General features: G+C 27.6%; 3 protein-coding genes across 4 annotated transcripts in view; all 3 read left to right on the plus strand.

Annotated features, from left to right (window-relative positions):
- The window catches only part of LOC100211966 (uncharacterized), a 92,950-nt gene extending 87,692 nt beyond the window's left edge, over positions 1 to 5,258 (plus strand). The window contains exon 8 of the mRNA XM_065805234.1: positions 4,966 to 5,258. Coding sequence (XP_065661306.1) covers positions 4,966 to 5,042 — 77 coding nt within the window. The 3' untranslated portion in view covers positions 5,043 to 5,258. The remainder of the gene's footprint in view (positions 1 to 4,965) is intronic.
- An 891-nt stretch (positions 5,259 to 6,149) lies between these two features.
- LOC136085383 (putative uncharacterized protein DDB_G0292330) lies at positions 6,150 to 6,644 on the plus strand. Its single transcript, XM_065806685.1, has one exon. It carries the CDS (start codon positions 6,150 to 6,152, stop codon positions 6,642 to 6,644), a length of 495 nt encoding a protein of 164 aa, XP_065662757.1.
- A 119-nt stretch (positions 6,645 to 6,763) lies between these two features.
- LOC100205381 (dihydroxyacetone phosphate acyltransferase) overlaps positions 6,764 to 14,857 on the plus strand; it is a 148,649-nt gene continuing 140,555 nt past the window's right edge. For both annotated transcript variants that reach the window (XM_065805233.1, XM_065805232.1), the window contains exon 1: positions 6,764 to 7,053. In XM_065805233.1, coding sequence (XP_065661305.1) covers positions 6,877 to 7,053 — 177 coding nt within the window. In that variant the 5' untranslated portion in view covers positions 6,764 to 6,876. The remainder of the gene's footprint in view (positions 7,054 to 14,857) is intronic.

The following is a 14,857-nucleotide window of genomic DNA, read 5'->3' on the forward strand; positions in this document are numbered from 1 at the left end:
ATTTTGCAATTTTATTCTGAGTTTTGTATTTTGGCTTCCTTTATTCAGCGTGGTTGTTAAAAACCAATCTAACCAAAAAAAGTTATTTCTGGAAATGACCAACTTGAATAATTGTTAGATAATAGAATAATAAAGGAATAATTGTTTTCTGGAATGGACTAATTGAATTTAGTTCATTCCAGACAACAGTTTTATGAATAGCTATTAACAAATAAACAAAAAAAAATTAATTTTAATTTCTAAGTGGCTGTTTCGACCAGAGCAGACCAGTGCCGTTCCGAATAGGGGTGATGGGGTATCCCCCACCCCAAAGCTATTATATATGCATTTGAGTTAGCACATTTGTACATTTAGTTGGCAAGTTTTGAAGTATTGTTGGCAAATATCAAATATCGAGGACCCTTTTTTTTGTGTGCGTGTGTGTCTCTAGTTGGCAAAAAACACACACGAACCCCCTCCTCAATCAGAGACCTTTTCGGGAGGGCTCTGACAACAACCACGCTGAATAAGAGAAGAGAAAAAAAGCAGCATAACTACAAATATGCCCAGCTCATTTACGGTAAATTTTTATCAGGGCCACTATTTTATTTCCTCCCGAAAAAAAATTAATACTGAAACAAATAAATCAAAAAAATGTTTTCAAAGCTTTTATGCAAAAAATCTTTCTTTCTAAAAAGTTATAAACTTCAACTTTAAAAAAAAAAAAAAATATTAGAGAAAAAAAGTAAGGGTACGACCTCCTTGCCCAGGAAACAAATTTAACATGCACGTTCATCGGGACTACAAAAATGCTGTCAAGATAAAGTAAAATCAAAGTAAAGCCGGAATGATAAAGTAATATCAAAAAAAAAAAAAGATTCAAAAAGTGAAGTTCTCTCCAGTGCTTTGAAAACAATTTCAACTTGTACTTTTATTAAGTTTACACAAATGCTGGAAGGTTTACACATGCATGAATTACCCATAGCTTAGAAGTTATGCCCCCTTTCCCCCATCTTCCCCCGACAAACTTTCATTATGGCCATTAACATAATCTGCTAAACAAACAAAAAGAAATAAAAAATCAATGAGTATTTAGCAGCCCCTATTAGTACTCATGCGACAGGAAGCCCATCTCTATACTACTACCCTATACTCTTTTTAATTTACATTAACGATCTTCCAGATATTCACACATCTAAGGTGGCATTGTTTGCTGATGATACTACCATTTATTCTTGTCGTGATAAGAAACCAACACCCTCTGATTGCTTGGAGGGGGCATTTGAGCTTGAAAAGGATCTCACTTCTGCTACAGCATGGGGCTCACAGTGGCTGGTGAACTTTAATTCAGATAAAACTCAATTTTTTTCAGCCAATCGTTATCGCAATAATTTAGATCTTCCTATATTTATGAACGGTGATGTACTCGATGAGTCACCTACTCTTCATCTTCTAGGAATAACTCTTACTTCCAATCTTTCTTTGAAACCATATATCAAATCGGTTGCAAAATTAGCATCTGCTAAGGTTGCATCTCTTTATCGAGCTCGCCACTTTCTTACTCTGGATTCTATTCTCTATCTCTATAAATCTCAAATCCGGCCTTGTATGGAATACTGTTGCCATATCTGGGGCGGATCTTCTAATGATGCCCTTTCTCTTTTAGACAAGGTGCAAAAACGCATTGTAAACATAGTTGGACCTGCTCTTGCAGCCAACCTTCAACCATTATCACATCGTCGTAATGTTGCTTCTCTTTCTCTTTTTTACAAATACTATAATGGGCACTGCTCTAAAGAGCTAGCGTCTCTTGTGCCATCTACTAAAATTCATTCTCGTGTTACTCGTCACTCAATTAAGTGTCATCCTTTTTCTGTGACTGTTCCTAAGTGCTCCAAAAACGCTTATTCGTCTAGTTTTTTTCCTCAAACATCAGTTCTTTGGAATTCGCTTCCTTCATCTTATTTTCCTGATTCATATAATTTGCAATCTTTTAAATCGTCCGTCAATCGTTATCTTGCTCTACAATCTTCATCTTTTCTCTTACAGTAACTTCCAACTTTAATTAGTGTTGTTGGAAGCGAAGATGTTTAAAAAAAAAAAAAAAAAAAAAGTGTCATGTCTTTTAAATATTATATTTACGTAATTTTATTTCATAAATAAAATTTTTTACATTTAAAAAGCAAATTATATTTCGATGTTAATTTTTTACGTAATTATAACCAAAATAACTTTTTAAAGTAGTTTACTTTACATAACTTACCATTAAAAATAAGTTACATTTACAAGTAAAACTAAAAATGTAAACAACTTTTACTTGTAAAAGTAAATTACTTTTTCAAATAACACTTATTTAAAAAACTTAACTTAAGTAATTAAGTTTTACGCGTTATATAATTTATGTAAAAAAACGAATTACTTTTGAAAGTAAGTAAATTATATAACTTTATATGAGTTATGTAAAATAATTTACGCGTAAAAGTAATTCGCGTTTTTACATCAAAATAAGTAAAAGTGCCATCCCTAAAATCAGTACTATCAAATACTATCAAATGATGCGTCAATACTAGTAAATATTAGTCAATAATATCAAACAATACATCGCTAAAAAGGGCAGAAAAAGGCCATTATGAAACAACTGATGTTTGCTTAAAGGGATTAAAAAAAAAGTTTAATGAAGCAAAAAAGCAACAAATTTGTTAGACTATTTTCACTTTAGGGATCATCCATAAAGTACGTATGCTCGGAGAGGAAGAGGGGGTCTGCAAATGGCTCGTATGAGATGGGAGGGCAGTGGGTCAATTATAAAAGAAAGGAGACACTAAATTAAAAAGAATATCATAAAATGTTAGATAAATACGTTAAAAGCGTAGGTACTTTTAGGGAGATGGAGGGTACTCAAAAAAGCGTATTGCAAAGTGTGAGGGGGGGGGGGAGTAGACGAAAAAAAGCATACGTACTTTATGGACGACCCCTTACTCTTTAAATTAAGCTGAAATGCGCAATAAATTTGTTAGATAGATTTTTTCTTCAAGAATATCAAACAGCAAATATGTCATACATAAAATTATGTTAAAATATGTCCTTAGAAAATATGTCTGACATATTTTATATCAGTAGAAATTAATTCAGACATAAAGTTATGTCAAAATATGTCGACAGAAAATGTATGACATATTTTATGTCAGCAGAAAATAATTCACACATAAAATTATGTCAAAATATGTTGATAGAAAATATGTGGGACATATTTTATGTCAGCAGAAAATATGTCTCAGACATATTTGACAGAAAACAACCCTGCTTACGAAGATTGGATCAGTATTAAGAAAGTGAATAACAAAAAGGTTTTTTTCACAACCCCACCTGTTTTACCTGCTTTAAAAACAGTTCAATTCTATGCAATAATATATCTAAATTATTGCCAAATAGCAAATCTTGGTTATATGTTTAAGTGGTAGTGGTGTAGTGCTAGATTGCTCGCTTCATAAGCGAGAAGTTCTGAGTTTAATCCCCACTTTGTCTCTGGTAGTACCATGCTTGGTTTTCAAATTTTAGAAAAAGGTAAAGAGACAGCATCCTGCCCCATCTCACCTCACTTTAAACACCTAAAAACTTTTATGAGTATTTTATAAACATGAATAAAAAGCATTTTGCATACAGACTTGGTTATGTTTACCTGGTTTATCTTGAGGTTTATATTGTTATTTTTTTATCTTTACTTCATATCAGGTAACCAAAAAAGTTCGTGCGGTTTTTCCATATATAATAAAAACACACAAAACGACAAAAGTAAGTACATTTATTCATCAAAATAGTCACCATTAGCATCTAAAACCTTTTCCCAACGTAAAACAAGCTTATTTATTCCACTTCTAAAAAATTCTTGTTCCTTTGAGTCTATAAAAGCTTTCAACTCCATTTCAACCGCGTCCTGGTCTCGGAACTGCTGTCCTTTTAAATGATTTCCCAGGGAAAGGAAAAAATGGAAATCAGTAGGGGAGAGGTCTGGCGAGTATGGTGGATGAGGCAAACTCTCCCAAACAAGGCTTTGGAGCTTATCCTGAGTCACGCGAGCGGTGTGCGGTCTCGCGTTGTCGTGGAGAAGCAGAACTCCTCTCCTGTGCACCAGTGCAGGCTGCTTTACAAGCAGCAGGTCGTGAACTCGTTGCAGCTGTGCTGAGTAGACCAGTCCAGTAATGGTTTGGCCTGTTGGGAGCAGCTCGTAATGCACCACACCAGCTGTAGTCCACCAAATGCAGAGCAAAACCTTCTGCTCGTGGAGATTAGGCTTGGGTGTCTTTGGGATGATGTCATCGGGGGACAACCAATGGTAGCAACGCTTGGTATTGTTGTACACAATTCATTTTTCGTCGCATGTCAATAAACGATCAAGAAAAGGCTCAACATTGTGGCGTGATAAACTGCGCGTGACACACGCGTTCTATTACGCAACAAAGCTACTTGCCTTGTGCGATGTGGGTGTTGTAAAAAATGCTAAAAACAATTCAATTACCAAAAACCGCACGAACTTTTTTGGTTACCTTATAAATAAAAAAATAACAATAAGTTATTTTATTGCCGTTATAAATTTTAATGATGCCTAGGTTATTGATTATTTTAAAATTTATTACATAATGTTCTTACTAAAAGTGCTCTCAGATAATGGGTGTTAGTATAAGTGCTCTCCAGATATTAGGTGTTAGTAAAAGTGCTCTCAGATAATGGGTGTTAGTAAAAGTGCTCTCAGATAATGGGTATTAGTAAAAGTTCTCTCAGATTTAATCATATTTAAGCTGCAAAAAATTTAATTATGCAAACATTATTAATAAAATTTTTATAGCAAACCCAAGGTGGACTTCACAAGGTGGGCATACCCAAGTTACTTTAAACACTTTAAACAAAATAGCTATAAATAATTAAATTTTAAATTTTATTAATATTTAAATAATAAATTTTATTTACTTTTGCTTTTATTTCTTTTAGGTTGTTCAAGTTTAGAAGACATCAAACCATGTATGGTTGTTCATGAAAGCTATTACTGGAGCAATTCAAAATTATAACTTCTCTGTCATCCCTAATAAAGTTTTAAATGAATTAAGTATTAAGTGATTTTTAAATTTTTTAAAAGTATCAAGTGATTTTTAAATTTTTTTTTAATGAATTTGACTATGCAGTTAGTTTTTTTTATACAGACTGTATTTTTAATTGAATTTACTTTTTTTGAAAGTAGTTTGTAATTTTGATATTTGAATAAAGTTGATATGTACGCAAAACAAGTTGTAATTTCTTGTAATATTTTGTCTTTGTTCTATCTTATTTTTCATTACAAAAATTTTTCATGTGAATTAATAAAAAGAAATTTCATTCTATTGTAAGGATTTTACTAGAAGTAATCAGTTTTGAATTTTACTTGAGTTTTTGAGTTTAAGGATTAAATCCTAAAATTAAATGAATTTAACCTCAGGGTACTAGGCATTTTTTAAATTTTCAAAAAAATTTTTCGAGTTAAATAAATTTGTAAACCTGAACTTTAAAATTAAGCTCAAGATATATGGAAATAAAATAATAAAATGTTGTTTTTGAGACTTATTTCAAGTTAAACTAATTTGTGAAACAGAACTTTAAAATAACGCTTTAATTTATATAAGTTAAACTTGTTGTTTGCAAAAATATATATACTATTTATAAGTTGAAAACAGGGTGGCTTCTTTTTAGCCACATTTTTAAAATTCAACCTTTTGATTTGTTCAAGAAAAAACTTTTTAAAATTTCAATTTTCTCAAACCCATCGTTAATACATTTACAACTGTAACATTCATTATTATAATAACATTTATTATGGTCTATAATAACATTCATAACTTATTATGTGTGAGGTTGAGGTTTTGACTGTCTATCAAAACATTAAATATTTTAAACAGATTTTTAAAATGCTCTAATCTTAATCGATGTATAATATGTTGATGTCCATCTTTCATATGTTGATGCTGATGTATCCCTCCTTCATATGTTGATGTATCTCTCTTTCATATGTTGATGTTGATGTATTCCTTATTCATATGTTGATGTATCCCTCTTTTAGTATGACATTAGCGAGTTGTGTTGACCAAAGTAATAAGCAAAATAAGTTGATCTTTTTTTTCCAGCACACATAAAATACTAAAGATATGAACAAAGACATAAACAAAAGAACTTCACAAGATCTTTTGAATGTTACTTCTGATCATATAGAAAATAGATTTATTATTTTGAAAGAAAAACCGCAAGAAACTTTTAAAACCTTTAGAATGCAAACTTCTTCATTGATGGAAAAAGTTCAAAAGTTTTTACCTGTTATAAATAGAGATAATGAGTTTCTTGCTACTTTATCAGCTGAAGAAAAGGCTGAGTTAAACATAGAAAATACTACGAATGATACTAAAGTAATTGAAATAAGTTTGAGCATTGTAGATGATAAACTGATTTTATCTGATGACGAGTATAATGAAGATCCCAGTGATGATGATGACAAGTATAATGAAGATTCCAGTCATGATGATAAATATGGTGACAACAATAAAAGCAACCTTAATAAAGATGATGATCAAAATTCTTCCTTTAACAAAAATAATAAACATTTAAAAAAAATTGAAATTCTAAATGATGAAAATGAAGGTGAATAAAAAAAAAGAAATTATAAATGATGAAAATTGAGATAAAATTGCTATGAACAATGACTATGAGCCTATAAAATGTCTCAAAATTAAAATTATTGTTACATTATAACAAATTACAGAATTAAACTTGTATTATGTAAAAATTTTGTTTTATTTTTTGTTGTTTTACAGTTTAACTTGAATTAAAGGTTTTTTTCAAAAAAGTATTAAAATTTTGTCTATTACTTTTTAATTGAGAATGTCTAACAATAAGAATGGTTGGGTGGATGTTACAATTTCAAATCAATGGGATATTTTTTGGTCATTGTTTCACAACCATAAAAGTCCAACATACATGTTTGCTGAAAAGTATGATCGGAGTCTGATCAAAGATAAAATTCTGTCAACACATCGTATTAAAGATGTTATTGAAAAGGTATTTATTAAAGAATATTGTTGTGTTTTTCAATTGTCTTAAATTTTTGTTTAAATTTGGTCATGAGTTTCAATTTATATTAAGTAACATTTATGTTATATAATTTAGTACTTTTTATATTTTACATTTTTATAATTTAATTTTTTAATTTTCATTTAGTTTTTTAATAGATAAGTTTTATTATCAATAATTGTACATAAATAACTTTGTACATTGAAATGTTTCATAAATTACAATATTGCATACATTGAAATGTTGCATAAATTAAAGTGTGGTGAAAATTAAGATGTTAATTAAATTACAGTTTTACATAAACATTTTATAACTAAACTATTCAAAATTTTTTGTATTACCATAGTATTTTAAGTATTTTAACTTATACACAACGATTTTATCACAGAGAGTGTCAAGAATTAAGGATGCAAAAGTTTTAGATAAAAACTTATAGCCACTTTGAATATCAAATTATTTAGGAAACAAGTTTGACTGTTTTTAAGTCAACAAAAAATTATCTAGGAAATAAGTGTGACAATTTTTGAGACAACAAAAAGTTATCTAGGAAACAGGTTTGAATTTTTTGTATAAAAGGTTTAGGTTTGATGTTTTTTTCACAATCATCAACAATTCTTTTCCATTATGTGACAAACCACTAAGTTAGAGTTACAGATAATAAAATCTAATGTTATAGATAACATTATAATGTTATAGATAACATTATAATGTTTTAGATAACATTATAATGTTTTAGATAACATTAAAATGTTATAGATAACATTATAATGTTATAGATAACATTTTAATGTTATAGATAACATTAAAATGTTATAGATAACATTATAATGTTATAGATTAACATATATTAATTAATTAATTTATGTTAATCTATAACATTATAATGTTATCTATAAATATATACATTTATACATTTATAACATTATAATGTTATAGATAACATTATAATGTTATAGATAACATTATAATGTTATAGATAACATTATAATGTTATAGATAACATTTTAATGTTATAGATAACATTTTAATGTTATAGATAACATTATAATGTTATAGATAACATTATAATGTTATAGATAACATTATAATGTTATAGATAACATTATAATGTTATAGATAACATTATAATGTTATAGATAACATTATAATGTTATAGATAACATTATAATGTTATAGATAACATTATAATGTTATAGATAACATTATAATGTTATAGATAACATTATAATGTTATAGATAACATTATAATGTTATAGATAACATTATAATGTTATAGATAACATTATAATGTTATAGATAACATTATAATGTTATAGATAATATTATAATGTTATAGATAACATTATAATGTTATAGATAACATTATAATGTTATAGATAACATTATAATGTTATAGATAACATTATAATGTTATAGATAACATTATAATGTTATAGATAACATTATAATGTTATAGATAACATAATGTTATCTATAACATTAAAATGTTATAGATAACATTATAATGTTATAGGTAACATTATAATGTTATAGATAACATTATAATGTTATAGATAACATTATAATGTTATAGATAACATTATAATGTTATAGATAACATTATAATGTTATAGATAACATTATAATGTTATAGATAACATTATAATGTTATAGATAGATAGACCTGTTAATGTTATAGATAACATTAGATTTGCAAGTTATACAAATCAGATAGGTAACGTAATGGAGAGAATTCTAAAGCTCAGATATTTGCAGAAAAAATCTTGATGAATACAAATATTTGAAATTCATTCTTTGTTAGTTAAAGTTCTCTAGCAAAGCAAGTGGTTATTAGTATTGATTGCAAAGGCAAAAATTGTTTACAAATAATTATTTCTTGTTCTTATGATTAAGAATATGATCAATGGTTCTTCATAAGCACTATACACTTAAACATTTTTTAGTTTTTAATTGTACTAGCAATTATTTAGTATACATCCAGAAGTTTTCTAGTGAACTGATACATATCTAATACATAGTAGAAGTTTAAACAGTGTTTATGTTACACTGGATCAATTTATGAGTTATCTTTCCATCTTCCATCTCATATAATGAAGAATGCATTAGTTAAACAGAAAGTGCTTAAAATACAATGCATTTTAAAACAATATTTTAAATTTTTTCTTTTGACTTTATTTGACTTTACCTCGTGCTAAATCAACAACTTTGTTGATTGTAAATCAAGTACTCAAACAGAAGTAGTTATATAATGTATCAAATGACTTGTAGTGGTTGAAAATCTAAATCTAGTAAATAAATTCTTGTAGACTTAAAAATTCTAGATTATATTTTGAATTAATAATTAAGAATGAATTATTTATGCTCTAGAGCTAAAAAATGCTGCTACAACAAATGTTATTTAAAGTTTTTTTTTTAGCAATGACAACTTTGTATATATAGTTCTGCATTTGCATGTCAAATATTTATAGTTCTGAATTTGTGTCTCAGTTATTTAGTAAACAAAAGACCACTGAGATTTACCATATAATTTTAACATGCTGATTTAAAAAAAATGAAGTTTAAATTTGTTTGATCAACATTTTTTGTTGGAAACATGTAAATCTTGCTATTACATAAAATATATCCATTATTCATTACAGCCTTTTGTTCGTTGAAACTTTTATAACTTGCGCAAACTGTACAATCAAGAGTAGTTGTTTTAACTGCTTATAATTGACTTAGACCCTCTTAGAAAAGCGCCTTTAAATTAAAAGTCTTAAATTATCAGTAAAATTAACATTAAAAGTATGAAGGGGTTATAAAATAATTTAACAGTTAATATCTAACATTGAATGATTTACAACTGACTTACGTCGTATCAGTTTGAGGCAGAACCATTTTCCTTGACATTCCCAAAGTTCAACACAATAAATTTTTTATTACTGACACAAATTAATAATAACACTTCATCATGCTTTAAATTAACAAAATATCAAGTAAGTTTTTGTAATATTTTTTATAATAATATGAACTTTACCTAATAAATAAGATTAGTATGAAGTTAACTTATAATGTTATACAGGTGTTATTAATTTCTTGGTATCCCCTTGATTAATTTTTCTTTAAAAAAGAAAATTGTTATCTTAAAAGTGTTAAATGCACACAACTTATATAACTTAGATAAATAACTAAGCAATTGATGACAAGTATGTTTCAAACAAACAATTTTTAATTTACAATCAAACATGTATCTAACAAATTAGGAAAATATTTAATCTTTGTTCTTTTATATTGCATTAATGCGTCATATGACAAATCTAAAATAAAAATTTTAACGGATAATTGGATATAAAAGAAAAGAAAAAAAAAAGCATAATAAATGGGAAACAATTCACCTGCTATTGGTAACCTGTTGTGATACTGCAATTGCTGTCATGATGCAGCAGTTTTTGTTGTTGTTGTTTCATGTTGGCTTTTAGTAAGCTTTAGTTAACTTTAAAGATCTCACAATGAATTTGTGATATCTTTTAAGTTAACTAAACAACTAAATTGTGATATCGTTAAAGTTAACTAAAATAAATAAAAATATTATTAATTATAAAGCAAATTGCTACACCACTTTTTGAAGGACCTCTGAGGGATACCCTGAGTGTTGGGAGCGATAGGCCCTATATCTTTTATAAGTTAATGAATCTAAAATTACAAATGGACGAATATAATAAAAAAATTATACATTTACAGTTATAAATATATACATTTATACAAAATTATATATGTATTTTTATTTAATCAAAATATAAAGCATAACCTCACCATATTCACTTAAATCAGAAGATGATGCTAATGAAATTAGAAAAAAAAAATTATAATAAATTAAAAAGAGTTAAACATTTTACATCTTTTATTTTGATAAAAATATAGAGCATAACTCTACCAGTTAAAAAATATGTCATATTAATTAGATATGTTGACAATATGTTGAGGAAATATCTTGATCTAACCTAAGATTACCTAAAAAAACTTGACCACATATTCTAAACATGGTGGCCCATGATTCATGGGTTGAACCACATTAGCTATAAATGAAGCAAAGGAATGGGAGGCATTATAATTTCTAATGTACTTAAAAAAATTTATATTTGAATTATGATCTACATAACTTCATGTAAATAAATCTTGCAAAGCTTGTGGAAATGATAAAATTTAAGCCAAAACTACCTTTCCATCATGGCAACTTAAAAATGTATTTCATTAGGAAATTTTTCTGACGAATTTCTCCTAAATAATCATAACCTGGAAAAATATTACTTCTTGCTATACAATCTTCTTTGCTTATTCCTTTCATATTGTAGACTTATTTCATCTTGCCTAAGCCTATTTCTTTTATTTCGCCAATGATTAAGACATGTACCAGAAAAAATCTGCACGGACATTTTAAAGGATATTTATTTAACTATTGTATTTCGATATTGAATGTTATATATATTTTGAAAGTGCATACATTAATATTCTTGAATTTCACTTAAGAAAGTTTGTAAAGTTTTGTATGTGAGAACGCACACACTTTGCGTTTTACACTCGACATCAGCTTTTACACAGTCTTTGGCTGGACTTTCTTGGTAGCTTTAATCCATTTATTTTTGAAGACTTTAATGTTTTTGACTTTTTTTACATTGAACCTTAGTTTTCTTTTGACAAGAGCCTAATATCTTTTGATGGGACGTAGTTCGGGACAATTTGCTGGATTGCAGTGTTTTTCAACAAAATCTACTTTATTTTCTCTAAGCCAGTTTAAAGTTGTCCCAGAGTAGTGACATGATGCTAAATCGGGCTAAAATAATGGGGATGCTAAATCGGGCTAAAATACCTGTGTGTTCTTAAGAATGGCAAAAGACATTTCTTGAGGCATTCTTTTATGTATATTTTGGTGTTAATTGTTCCCGTAGTCACAAAACAAGAGCTTCTTTGACCACATTCACAAATTGCTTGTCAAACTAAGAATTTTTTAGCAAATTTTTGCATTCCAATGCATTTATAATTGGAATTCAGTTTCTTGTGATTAATTGCTGAATAATATTGGTGTCCTGAAAGAGATTGGAAATATGCAGCACAATAAGTTTCATCGCCAATAATCAAACATGATTTTTTGGCACGTAATTTTTTATAGAGCAGCTTTGAACAACGAATTGCGACATTTTCTTGCTTTTCTTCACGATGAGGAACTTTTTTCTTTTTATAAGATTGTATAGTTGAAGCACTTGTCTTAAATTTATTCGCTAAAGTTCGAACAGAAATCTCTGGTTTTTTGTCTAAGGCATCTTTCACTTTTTTACCAAGATCTCATCTAACAAAACATTTTTTTCTTCCACTTTCTGATTTCCTTTTGATTGTACCAGTGTCCTTAATTTGTTTCACAACGCTCTGCATTGTTCTCAAAGCAATCTGCAACTCTTTAGAAATTGTTTTGTTTGGTACACCAGGATTTTCAAAAAGAAAATGCAAAATTTTTAATACTTTGAATAACACTAATACATTTTAAAACAATTAGCTATTTAAAATGATACACTGTTTTCGTAAACACCACATCAGAACACGTGCAGATTTTTTCTGGTACATGTCTTACATTCAACTCAGCTTACAGCATTTACATTGTTTTAAGAATTAAAAGTTTTATCTAGTCTAACATCCATTACAATGTCACTATTTTCTTTTAAAATATTAACAATAGTAACAAAATATCAATAAATTCCTTATTTAAAAGAATTTTGATTCTTTTTTTTTTTTTTTTTAATTTAATATGCTAGAACAGCCTTTTTCATTTTTTTTTTAATGTGCTAGAACAGCCTAAATAAAATGATATATAAAATTACAGCAATGAATATAACAAAATAAGCTACATAATAAATAAGCAAGGTATATAAGCCAAATTATATCATAACATCATATTCATACAATATTTAATCAGACATACTTATTTATATTTTTAAAGTTAAATTAATAAAAATAATGAACATTTAATATAACTATGAGTGCAAAAATGAATAACCTATAGTTAAGAAAATTTACCAATAAAAAAGGGTTTAAATTCAAGTCAACAGATATGGTATATAAGCAAAATAACAGTTATTATGATGGAACTTAATAATATAACTTTAAATAACAAAAGAATTATCTAAACTTAAATAAAAAAATCGAAACAAATGAAATTGACAATAATTTTTTGAAGATCTATTATTAAACAAAAAATATTACAAAAATAAATTAAAAATAAATAACACCAAAGAAAAAGCAATAACAGAGTTATAAATATCTTCAATAATTAAAGATATTGATAACTTTGTTATTGGTTCTTCTTTGGTGTCTCCCAGCACCCAAAGAAGAACCAATAACAAAGTTATCAATATCTTTAATTACCCCTGAGCTTTAAATGGAGGGCTCATCCATACCCCTGTATGGATGAGCCCTCCATTAAAAAGAAGGCTCATTTACACCTCTATTTAATTTCCATTTATTAAAGGACCTCTTTGAGAGAGGTTCTGGTGATATTTCTCATAAACACTCCATGTTAGTTCTAAAGAAGAAAAAAAAGAAAAGGATTTAAGAATTGTAGATATGTTTTTTTTTTTAATTTTAAATTAAAATATAAAAGATAACCCTACCAGATGTAACTGTACCAGATGCAGCTAAAGTAATCAAAAAAATGAAAAATAAAATAAAAAGTAATTTTTATTTTAATTAGAATATAAGCAACATAGCTAACAAAAAAAAAAATTAAATATAAGTCAAAACATAAATAACTTTTTAATAATAACTTTTAAATAAATAAGTCAAAACATAAATAAATAACATAAAAACTTAAATCAAAAATAAAAGAGTTTTAGAAAAAGAAGCACTACTCACACATCTTGTTGAAAGTTAAAGAAATTTATGGTCTTCCTCAAACAATGTGGGTAGTTTAGAAAAAGGTTTATTATACAGAAAACAGAAAAATGACGTTAAGCATTCATTAAAAGTATAATATGAGGCATGCAATTTAGAACAAGGAAAGTTTTTAGGAATCTTAACTAACTCAGTAACTAACGACATTAAGCATTAACTGCATAAATTATATATAGATAAACAAAGAAAGAGTGAAATAAAAGCAAGTACAAATTGTCATTGACCTTTTTAGTTCAACACTTTAGTTCAATAAAGTTGATTTTATGACAGATGCATTAATTGAAATATGTACACACATACACTTGTTCTAAAGTTTTATCAAATAATTTAGTTTATTTATTCATCACTAACAATGAGTTACCACCTGAAATAGACTTGGTGCTTTGATTAAATAATCCACCTTGAATAGACTTGTCTTGGTGTTATAATTAAATTAAAAGTGTTTGAACCATTACATTTCCATCTAAAACTTCACTTTACTTTAAAAAAAGTGTATGTAGTAATGTAGTAATCATGTTATGTAGTAATCGTAGTAATCACAATGATGTGTACCATTACCTAGAGTTTATTAGAAAACTGTCTTTGGTCCTCACCTCCTGGATTTCTGTAGTCACCATTGTTAATACAAAATAGTTCTTAAAGAGAATCCATACAATGGGTTTCTGCCGACCTGATACCGACCTCACATAGATTAAGGTAGACAAATTAAAGTCAACCTTATTTTTCCTAATTCCGATGGCTGAATTAGGTTATTTGATTTTTTCAAATATGTTGATATATTTGTGTTAGTGTTGCATCAAAAAACCTCCTACTTTTGAAAAAACATCTGGCTCTATTCTTAATACTTTTTAATGGTTCTCACAAGCAACTCTGT

This window comes from Hydra vulgaris, chromosome 09, assembly GCF_038396675.1.
Source record: "Hydra vulgaris chromosome 09, alternate assembly HydraT2T_AEP".
NCBI lineage: Eukaryota > Metazoa > Cnidaria > Hydrozoa > Anthoathecata > Hydridae > Hydra > Hydra vulgaris.

Coding starts and splice junctions, on each gene's coding strand:
- LOC136085383 (XM_065806685.1), top strand. CDS start 6,150: ATGAACAAAGACATAAACAAAAGAACTTCACAAGATCTTTTGAATGTT.